This window comes from Euphorbia lathyris, chromosome 9 (assembly GCF_963576675.1).
Source record: "Euphorbia lathyris chromosome 9, ddEupLath1.1, whole genome shotgun sequence".
Classification (NCBI taxonomy): Eukaryota; Viridiplantae; Streptophyta; class Magnoliopsida; order Malpighiales; family Euphorbiaceae; genus Euphorbia; species Euphorbia lathyris.
This window is the reverse complement of record NC_088918.1, coordinates 14533268-14545340: the sequence shown is the minus strand read 5'-3', so window position 1 is coordinate 14545340 and position 12073 is coordinate 14533268. Positions and strand designations below refer to the sequence as shown.

At 34.7% G+C, this 12073-nt stretch overlaps 1 protein-coding gene across 1 annotated transcript; it reads right to left on the bottom strand.

Moving 5' to 3' along the window:
- Positions 1–6209: 6209 nt before the first annotated feature.
- On the bottom strand, positions 6210–8317 carry LOC136206372 (pentatricopeptide repeat-containing protein At1g09190). The gene has a single exon (XM_065997397.1). The coding sequence runs from the start codon at positions 8289–8291 to the stop codon at positions 6825–6827; it is 1467 nt and encodes a 488-aa protein (XP_065853469.1). The 5' UTR covers positions 8292–8317; the 3' UTR covers positions 6210–6824.
- Between the last annotated feature and the right edge of the window lie 3756 nt (positions 8318–12073).

Sequence of the window (12073 nt, the reverse complement as noted above, 5' to 3'; positions counted from 1 at the left end):
AACAGTTATTAGTCCCGAGACATTTGATTTGTCTTTCAATTTGTTTCTCAATAATGATACATTTTGAATCTTTCAAACACATAATTCTTACAATAAGAAAGAAAATTCAAATTTTTCTAAAATAATTATCAGTAAAGGTTAACATGTACTTTGTAGCGTCAATGCATGACTCTCTTAATGTACTCCATGGATTGGAATGAATGTAGTCCAAAAGAACCTCAAAATTATGGATCCCACTACTAGAATTGATATGCGAATTAGAAAAGCTCTCTCCCTCTCCTCTCGTTGTATGTCGTCATCGCCGTCCTCTCTCCCTCCTTATCCTCTTCACTCATTCTTAGTTTGTGGATCATCGTATCCCTTCCCAATGTGTCTCAATGCAGTTGATTCGTTGTTGGTAATACGCAATAAAGGTTTGTTCTTCTGATGCAATTAACACCAACGTGTTTCACGCTATAAGAGGAAACCATTGAACTCATTTACCTATTTGGATATCTAGATTTTAATGCAGAATATATTAGTCTATTTATCACAAATTGATAAATTATTTTACTATTTTAATCCATATCAAATTATAACTAAATTTTATTTTATAAAATTTAATTACTAATTTATAATATTTTTAATACAATAATATTTTCAATATACTCCTTAACTTATTAATTATGCATAAACACTAACAAAGGATATTATATTAATTTGAGGACGTGGGGATTCGGGTCGGGGCGCAGCCTAACTAAGAGAGCCATTCCATTTAGGGAGAGACAGAATGAGCGGGCACGAGCGGTCTGGTGTCCGAGCCAATTGGTCAGACCACGACTACTTCACTTATTAGATTAGTATTAGCCGCCTATCCCGAAATGAAATAGGATGGAATATAAAGAACGCGAAGCGCTAGCGCTATAGGATTGGTTTTTTTGGGGGGGATAAGCTTGCTTCTTCACAAGCTTATCCCCTTTCTATTTATTTACTTTATCGGGATATCGATCGGCGGTAAAGATCTCAATCTAACCTCGTTTGGAGAGTAATTGCTTGTTAATGTAGTAAACAGTTCGTTCGACTTGCTTGTGAATGCGATGCAGTCGGTCAGTCTTTCCGCTTTGTTGCTAATGGTTGCTTACTTCCTCCATTCAGACAGCACGAAGAAGACGAAGAAGTTGTCACAAGGTATCTGTACGAGTTCTGTAGGAGTGCAAGCATTGACTTCAGTTCCCAATAGAAATCCGGAGGGTACTCTCGGGCGAAAGGGCAAAAACAGCACCTTGTTAGCACTCAGTAAACGTTGTTAACTATAGTTACCGCTTTCGGGTTGTAGTAATTACAGCTATGAATGGCTCCATCAATCATAGAAAAAGTCGATGTTGAACAACCACCAAAATGGGAACATCTTTAGAAAGCCCGTTTTGTGCCCAATGTGTCTCAATGCAGTTGATTCATTGTCGGTGATACGCAATAAAGGTTTGTTCTTCTGATGCAATTAACATCAACGTGTTTCACGCTATAAGAGGAAACCATTGAACTCATTTACCTATTTGGATATCTATATTTTAATGCAGAATATATTAGTCTATTTTATCACAAATTGATAAATTATTTTACTATTTTAATCCATCTCAAATTATAACTAAATTTTATTTTATAAAATTTAATTACTAATTTATAATATTTTTAATACAATAATATTTTCAATATACTCATTAACTTATTAATTATGCATAAACACTAACAAAGGATATTATATTAATTTAAAATTATAAATATTCCATTAATGATGATTGTTTAACGCCTTTGTTGATTCCTGTGCGAGCTTGTCAGTAATTTTATAGAAAAATTACAAAATGTGTGTCAAATCTAACTTCTAATTAGATGATTGTATGAAAAGCTTAAATGATATGAAAAAGACTTAAAGTTCGTAGTTGAATCTAGAAGACTGATCTTAACTAAACTGTAAATATTGCCAAAAAATGTAAATAGATTTGAATTGAATTGAGTAAGCTTGAAATTGAGTAATTGAAACAACTAAAAAGCTAGAACTTACAATTGAAAGATGAATGAAATAGTAAATTAACTAAGATTACAGATTTATCTAAAGTATTTTTAATACTAACTTTTAAGAGTATATAACTGCTCCATCCCCACTACTCCTGATTTTAATCCACTTCCAATTGTTGGATATTCCTTGATTTCATGTGTTTTCCATTTTTAGCAAGTAAGTTCCAACTTTCCGTAAGGAAGATCCCGGATTCACTAATGTTGCTCCATAACTGCCAAATAAGAAAGTTCTTAACTGCTCGGTAAGAAAGTTCCATAACTACCCAATAAGGAAGTTCCCAACTGCTTTCTCTCTAGTAACCCACATTCCACTCCACTAATTTTATGCCCACCACTTCCTGCTGTAACTCTTTGATTTAAGTTGACAATTACACATTTCAGGTAGAACAATTGGAAAATTATTCAATTCAACCAGAATAATTGACAAAATACCAAATCGGTCTGAAACTTCATATTTTACATAATTTTTGACGGAAAAAATAAGTAATAAAATAATTATAAATTCATGTCAGAATAATTGGTAAAATTATTTGGACCAAATCTTGTCAATTACATAATTTAAGCCGAATTAAGTAATTAATTATAAAATCGGTCCAAATTAAAATATGGATTAAATAATAATATAATTGTTTTTTAATAAATTAAATTATCATTGTTATTAACAAATTTAACTATTTAGTATATACAGTATCCATTCATTTTAATAGGTTACTTAAAAATAAATTACGAAAATTAGGTATGCAAATTTATTTTTAAATTACCTTTAGTTATATTATTTTAAACTATGCGAATACTTTCCATTTTAGAACCTAGAGATTATTTTTATTTTATCTAATTTTAGAATGGTATATTTGCCCGATGAGATAACTTTGGTCGGGGAGTCCCGAATCAAGATTAATATAGTAGTAGTTTAAAATATGAGGATGGGTTTAATCTTAATTTTTTATTTGTTGGTTCTTAACTTAACATATAATCAATGAAATAATTATAATAAATCTCAAAGTTCCCAGCCAAAGGAAGATGCTGGATTTTTTCAATCATATAAAAGACTATTTAATCTGTAATTTAATGAAAGTGGGGGCAAAATGGATTAAATATTAATCCCACTATGGGTTGGAGACACATGTTATGTGGTGCTACTTCATAAAGATAAAGAAATAATAAATAAATTATCTGTCAATCTAATCACTTAGCTTTGGAATAATTTAGTGTAATTATTTATTCATTCTTTAAATTTACTTAGATGTATTGATTTTTTTAAACTAAACTCACGTGTGTTGTAATTTATCTAAGGATCCGTTTTTTTACATACTATTTGCTGTTGCAGTTTACTGTTGAAAAAAACTGTTTTTCCAAAAAGCATGGATTCCTGCTTTTATAAAAAATTACTTTTTAGACTAAAAGATAAACATGAGTTTACTAACTAAACACCTAAAACTCTCAATTTTGAAATTAGAAGGCAAAAGTGAACATAAAAAGAAGTAACCAAACACTCCCTAAATGTTCTCTTCCTATGATACATAGGACTTAAAGAATTAATAATATCATTTAAATAACTTCAAGAGTCTAACTAGTCATAAGACTTTATAAAACAATTTTGGATTACCAAATTTGTGTTAGTTCATAGTTAACTATGTGACTTGAACAAAATGCATCCAAGCATAGAGTCAAGACCCATAGTCGTGACAAGGAGATCGACAATACTAGTTGAGAGTACATGTCATGGATACGTATTTTTCTTGAGTTAAGTATGTTGATCCAGTTGAGTACATAAGCTATGATATGTGTGGCGTGCTATCTAAGCACCACATTGGTCGGGAGTTGTGCCGTTCCTTAACGAGTCTATGGGAAGACAAAATCGGTGAGCATCAGATGAAAAACGCTTAACCTTGGGACATGTGAGAGACATGAGGTGTTGCATGGATGTTGCCTCGCGAAAAGTCTAACCCCATGATAAATAGTATCAGAGCGAATAGTGTGCTAGATGCATTGTTTACTATATATTTTTTACCACGCTGCAAAGCAGATTAAGGATTGTGCAAGTAGGTCATTTTGAAAGAAATTAAGATAAAGACGAATATGTTGGAAGCCAAAGTAAAAAGTTCATGAAGTGCTCTATACCATGTTGGCGTGTCCCAGTAGAATGGACGAGCAAAAATGCTCGCACTCCACGGGCAAAGGTTTTTTACATGAATTCCTACATATTGCTAGACAATAAGACCTTCGACCCGACTTTGCCTTTTTTTTTAGGAAATGCAAGCGAAGTTCTCTAGATGTGATTGAGACGATGATGAGTATGTAAACAACTGCGGGCTAAATAAAGAAGAGAAAGAGTACCCTTCATGCACGAGGATGTTACATAAACTGACTGGGAAGGATGTCATGGACAAATCGTCACACAGAAGACGAGCGAGATGCTTACATATGAGTTTAAATAAGGGAGACGAAACAATGCTAATTGAGTGTATGTATCTTGGATGCTTTTCTATCTTGAGTTAAGCATGCTAATCCAATTGAATTTGGAAGCTTGTTATTTGTCTAGGACTTGACTATGATAGATGGACGTGCTATCTAAACACCACATGAGAGGCTCTAGGGGGGAAACCGGCCTAGGCGTCTGCTTAGGGCCTTCCACTTAGCCACCTTCTAATCCGAGAATATGGTGAACTGGATTAAATAGACCTTACAGTTTTAGTCAAACATTTATTAGATCGTGCAATTTCAAACATCATTAACCAAAGATGAGTTTTTTTTTTTTCATTAACATAATTAAGATATGTAATTTCAAGCTCTTTTCTGATGATTAGGATGTGATTTTTTTTATTAACATAAGAAAAAACATTAATAAGCTTATGGTCTTTTAAATATTTGTTGATTGAATCATTGATCTTTCAATTTGACATTCTGAGCTCTCGATCAATTATAATCGTAGATGTTGAGCCTAGCTTGTTAAATTAGTTAGAGGTAAATATCTAATTCAATTGAAAATCTACGCCTGGAAAATATATTTTTTAGAGTATAGTCGGGTTAGACATATAAAAAGTTGTTTTTGAATTGTTAAAATGCATAATCCAAAATTAAATAAATGAATAACACGCTGTTAACGAAATTTTATGTTCAAAGTTGGCTCTCCTGATGTAACGACCTGGATCGAAGTGGGTGACGTCGGGGTAGAAAAGCCTAATCAAGGAGCGGTCCTAGAGATGAAAACGATGGAAGGAATGAACTGAATCTCACATGGAAAATTGAGAGAGAGTGACATAGGTTGAATTAGTAAAGAATGTTTCTAATACATGCAATCCCGTTTTAAAGGCGTGAGCCCCAAGGTGTTGGATCTGGTTCAAAACGGACAATATCTACATTTTATTGGACCAGATTGTTACAATTGGTATCAAAACCGACTCTCCATATATGATGTGTGGTTCGAGGACGAACCAAACGAAAGCTAATGGATTTATAACGACTTGGTCCATCGTGGGTGGCGTCAGAGTAAGATTATTTGAGCCAGGAGTGGCCCTATCCAGCAAAACCCTTATTAATAAAGATTGTTTCTAATACATATAAACACGTTTTTAAAGTTGTGATGCCAAAATGTTGGTCCAAACAGATAATATCTACGTGGTATTCGAAAAGTCTATATACCTAATCACTAGGGGTCGATTTATCAAACTAGAAGATGAGGATTAATCAACAAAAATTGGAAAGATGGACATCAAAATGTCTTTTTTCTATATTGAATACATGATTACAGAAATCACTTACCATCCATATATGCAGAAATGAGATCCATCACTCTTGAAATTGCAGGATTCAATAAGGAAGAAGAACAATTATTCAATCACATCCACCATAAAATCGAGGGCGAGCCTTGACGCCTATGATGCACGGAAACGGAAACGGAAACGGAAACGGATACGGAAACGGGAAACGTAATTTCTAAAAAACATAGGAAACGGAAACGCGGGGGAAACGTGTAAATATTAAAAATACAGGGGCATATTTATAAATACTAAAAAATATAATAAACATAAAAATAATAATAAATTATAAATATATAAAATAATTATGGATAAAGTATAAAAAAGTTTTACATTATGATCTTTATATTAAAAGAATAGAAAAAAAATAGAGTCATACAAAAAGAATAAAGAGCCCAACAGCAACATAAGAGCCAACGCAACATTCCAGAAGCATCCCACTACACCACACCACATATTCTCCAGGAAACAAAAAAAAAAAACCAACAAGAAGTAAAATTTCTATTTGAGTCTTGGTCTTCTGATTTCTCAAAGAGTTTGCAGAAAAACATCATACTCGAAGAAGAAGAAATTGACATACTCAAAAGAAGGAGAAGTTTGCATGTAGACACAGGAAACAACCCAAACCAAACCAGGTTCAGTTTTCCTCTTCATAATCGAATTATTGAATCAGATTCAGAATCGCAACAGGTACAAAAGATTTGAGTTTAAACAATAAATTCTGGAAACGCGTTTCAATTTTCCAGTAATTACAGAAACGTGTGGAAACGTATTGTTTCCGTTTCCGGACGTTTCCGTTTCCCACATCTTGTTGAAACGTTAGTTCAAGAACGTTTCCGTGCTTCATAGCTTGACGCAACGGTAAACGTTGTGAGGTCATGGGTTCGAATCTTAGGAACGGCCTCTTACCAAAAAATTAGCAGGAGAAGGCTTGCCCCCAGTACACCCTTGTGGTGGACCCCTCCCTGGACCCTCACTTAAGCGGGGACACGTAATGCAGCGAGCCGCCTTTTCTTATCCAGCATAAAATCCAACTGCACTCTGCCCTGGTGTTTTCTTGACACTCCTCTCTTTCATTATTTCCCTTACTTCCTCAACTTTATCCCATCTCCCTTCTTCTGCATATGCATTTGATAACAACACATATGTCCCAGAATTAAAAGGTTCAAGCTTAACAAGCTCACTCACTGCTACCTCAGCAAGCTCCGTTTCGCCATGAGTGCGACAAGCACTAAGCAAAGCTCCCCATAAAGAAGCATTCGGCTCCCCAGGCATGCGCCTTATTAGATCATACGCTTCCTTTACACATCCACAACGTCCGAGTACATCAACCATACATCCATAGTGCTCAAGTTTAGGCTCAATTTTATGATCTACAGCCATTGAAGCAAACAAGTTCCGTGCTTTTTCGACTAACCCGGCGTGACTGCAACATGATAAAACCCCTGTGAATGTTGCATCATTAGGGCTTATGCCTTCATTGATCATTTTCTCAAACAAATCTATCCCAAGTTCACCCTTTCCATTAAAAGCCATAGCTGAGATCATTGCATTCCACGAAACGAGGTTTTTTCGAGGCATCTTGTTAAATACACTTCTAGCAGTATCTAATATCCCACATTTACTGTAAAAATCAAGTAAAGCATTGCCTACAGATACAAAATCTTGATACAATCCACTTGATTCAGCATAAGATTGAATCAATTTCCCCGTACCGACGTCGCCTAAACGAGAACATAGAGGCAGCATTGTGACAAGAGTTGCTTCATCCGGCGTGAAACCTTGATCCTGCAATTCGAGAAAAAGCCCCAAAGCTTCAGTGTCTCTCCCACTTTGTGACAAGCAAGAAATCATGGTATTCCAGGAAACAATACTTCGTTCCCCCATTTGCCTAAACAAATTCAAACCAATATCAACATCTCCTCTTTTACAATACCCATTAATCATTAAATTCCAAACAATAACATCTCTCTCAGACATTTCGTCGAACACCTTGTTAGCATCTTCCATTATTCCACCAGTCGTATACAATTCAATAACCCCAATTCTAATTGAGTTAAAACGCCCAAACCCAACAATTATAATGTTCTTATGAATACACCGGCCGAGTTTAAGATCGCAGAGATTAGAACACGCCTTGAGTAGAGGTGCGAAAGTGTACTCGTCAGGCCAAATCCATCGTTTTTTCATGGAGGAAAAGAAATTCAGAGACTCCTCGAAAGGTCCGCATAGAGAGTAACCTTTAATCATGGAATTAAAGAGGTATATGTTGGGGTTTTGGCATTGAGAAAAGACGCGGTACGCATAGTCCATTTTTTGTTGAGATCCACAAATGGAAACGAAATGAGCGAGGATTTGGTTCAATTGATGAAGGCCTTGGCGAAGGAAATGGGCATGGATTTGGGGCAGTTGGGTTCGAGTGTCGTGGCCGTGAAGAAGGCGCAAGATTTTTCGCTCAATCTGTCTGCAATTTCTGCTCATGGCTCTTCCCTGTAGTTTGGCGGGAGTTGCAAATAACTGTAATTTAAAAAGTCTGAGCTAATTTGAAGATGGTAAAATACATTCATCCCCCTAAACTATAATGCTTCCAAAATTATGGCTACTAAACTTCATTTCATTACATAAAAATTCTTAAATTTTTATATTATATTAATATTAAATTCAAATAAAAAAATAGTTGAAAGAAGGGTTAAGGTGTAAAAATACCCCTAACATTTTGGGTCAGGAAGAATTTTACCCATAACGTCTAAAATGGTGCAATTTTATCCCTAACATTGGAAGCCAAGAAAAATTTTACTCATAACGTTGATAATTTGGGTCAATTTGAGAAATAATTCATCAGACTGTTTTCTCGGTCATGAATCTTGTCATCGACACTTCACACATACGTCATTTTATCAGTAACAAATCACAAATATATGATGGAGATGGGATATAAAAAAATAAAAAAATATACTGTCTTTTGTACAAATTAGACAAAAAAAAATCAAAAAAATCATCGAATTTATAAATATTGATCTCAAATTTTATTATTAAATTATAAAAAACATGAAATCATTTTTTTAGAACGAAGTGATATGCAATTGGTGCAAAATAAGAAACAAAAATATATGTATTTTATTTTATTTTTTTGGTAAGAAAAATATATGTATTTTATAATAGTGTCCGAAATTGATCCAAATTATCAACGTTAGGAGTAAAATTGTTCTTGGTTATAAACGGTAGGGATAAAATTGCATCATTTTAGACGTTAGGAATAAAATTACTCCTGGTCCAAAATGTTAGAAGTATTTTTACACCTTAACCCTTAAAAAATAATGAAATGATGACCTAAAATAAACATTTGATAATAATCTATGATTTCATGTGTGAAAGATATTTATAATGTAGTTCAACTTGTCAAAGTAATTATTTCATTTATATTTTTTTAGATGTTTTTATGGTTTTTTTTTTTTTAATAAAGTAACCATTAATTTGTTTGTATGCACTATTAAATTAATTTTTTACAATTTACATTTCAATTTTATTATAATATAAAGTTTAAATTTTTTCATGACATGAGACAAAGTTTAAAATCATAATATTAATAGTGATATAGTCTAAAACGATAGATATATTTTACTATATTTCGAGAGCTATGTAATATTTATATCCCAATCTCCTAATATTCTGAACGTGAAATAGATTATTGATATGGAGTTGAGTAAAAAATTTAATTATAGAAGATGAAGGATGAAGTGAGAGATTTAAGTTATTGGATAAAAAAGAATCAATCCTTGTTTCCATGAAAGTGGAGAATTTTTATTTTGCTTTTAATAATATTGGGTATCTGAGAAGGATATGACTTCTATGTTTGCTGTATTTGTATTTTTTCTGGTTTTTAGTGCTCTTTGTAGTCTTTTAGTGCTCTTTGTAGTCTATGTATTGCTCGTTGTAGTCTTCTCTTCCCTTTGTGGGTCTTTGCCTGTATGGGATGGAGGTTTTATTCCTCTTTTTTTCGTGCTGTATTTGTATTATTAAGTTAATGGAATGATATATGACATTTTATCAAAAAAAAAAAAATATTGGGTATCACCATACTTTTATTCAAAAAAAAAAAAAAAATTGGAGAATTTATAAAGTTAAATAAGGTTTTTCTTTATGAAGGATAACTTTCAAAATAATCTTAAGTTCGGCTGATGACCAACCTTGAATTCCCTCCCATTAAAATTTTAATATAAAATGGTGGATTTTACGGTAACTATTAAGTAAAGTAACTTTTTTTTATATACAAAGAAAGCATAAAAACAGAAAGCAGAAAAGATGTCGAATAGCAGAAACGGAAATAAGTTAAAAAATGAAATCCCAACTAACACAGATTTGTCTAAATGAATAAAGAGACTACACTAGATAGCAATCCACATAGGGAAGCACGTTCCCGAATAATTTTTATGGAGAATGTCTTGGATACCAATTGGTGTTTCGTTGAGGATCATTAATCCGTTGGCAAAATTGAAGGCAAGCGATGCAAGGGCATCCACGCACCGATTCCTTTCTCTGAACACATGCACCACTTTGGCATCATCGAAGAGATCCAATATGGTTTGGATGTTGCGGATGAGAGAGCACGATGGATGATGAAGAGGGCAAATGAAATTGACTACTTCCCAACAATCGGATTCCACTATCATCTTTGGGTACGGTTTTAGGACGGTTTTTAGCGTTATTTCGTGAATAAGCGAGCAATTCTCGCATTTATATGCTTTTGTGTGAGTTAGATATAAATTGGAAATGTTTTATTAACTTTTCGTTGTTTAGGCTCGCTTTCTGATCATTTTAGGCAAATAAGGCAAAAATGGCATGTATATTATAATTCCGTTATCTTTTATAGCTAATTGATCCGCCAAAAGTCGCACCAAACGGAGCGTTTGCTCAAAATGAGCGATTGGCGGGTCAATTTAGCCTTGAGACTAATGCTATTTGGAGTTTTCGTACATGCGCATCGATAAGTTTGGGCGAAAGTTACATCATGGGACATCGAGCAACCGCGCGGAGGCGTGCAGGGCAAAACCGCTCGTCGGACTGGCCTTTTTAGGCCAGCTCACCGAGAAGGCCCTCAAGGGCCTGCTCGGGCGAGCTGGCAGTCAGGGGCCCGCTCGGGCGAGCTGGGGGCCAGCTCGCCGAGCAGCGCGCCCTGCTCGGCGAGCTGACCTGCGGGAATTGGTCAAAAATCCCAATTTTGCCCCCACGACTCCACGACCGGTCTCACGACTTCCTACCTGCATAAGGACACGAAATAGGTCAGAAAGAGGGCCTGAGCTACGTCTATAAATAGAACTTTTTCATTGTAAATTAAATATCTTTCATTATTGTAAATTTACCTTAGCCTTCACCCTTGAAGATTCCTCTCCACCTCCTCCATCTCCTTCAGCCTCCATTGAAGCACCTTCGAAGCTCCGCTCACCGAGGAATATTCAAGGTCCGTCCTTAAGACCTAGGAAGCCGGCTGCAGAGTAGACAGGTTCCCTGAAAGGGATTTTCGTATCTCCTTTTATCTTTCCTTGTTTGTACTCTTTGATACAGTCTATGAATCCTAGGCTAATTGTATCATGTGACATTGTTCTTCGCCTTTAATAATATTTTAGCTCTTATTTTGTTCTATGATTATTTGTTTAATCTTCGTCTTACGCTTTATTCAATTGGTTTAACTCATTCAAAAGCCCCAAAATCTAGTAGGCACATATTGCGAGCTGAATCTGACCTAGTCAGAGCCTAGGAGATTGACGACCTCTTAGTTGATTAAGCCCAAATTGCTGAGCCTTAGACCTAGTTTCGGCCTTACAAGGTAATCACGCACTAGGAACTTCAGGAGGGTAAGTAGGGTTAATCGCCTTGAATACAAGTGACTTAGATTAGGTTTTTAATCGATAGACCTAATAATCTATCTTCATTATTATTGTTCACACCGCGTTCCTTCGGGTAATTGCATTAGTGAAAGATCACCTAGGAGTAGTTTAGCTTAATTAGGGGTAGAGTAATTTAATTAGGCGTAGAATAACTTAGCTAGAATTAGAATAACTTAGCTAGGAGTAGTATAATTCAACTAGGAGTAGATTAACTTAAACAAAACCAAACCCAAAACCCCCAAAGCCTAGATAACACCTGAGACCAAGTAGCTTGATACTTGCAGAAATAAATCCTGTGGATGATACCTGGACTTTTCCAGAATTTTATTACTTGATAACGACGGGGTACACTTATCCCTTAGTGAGCCTTGCGGTACC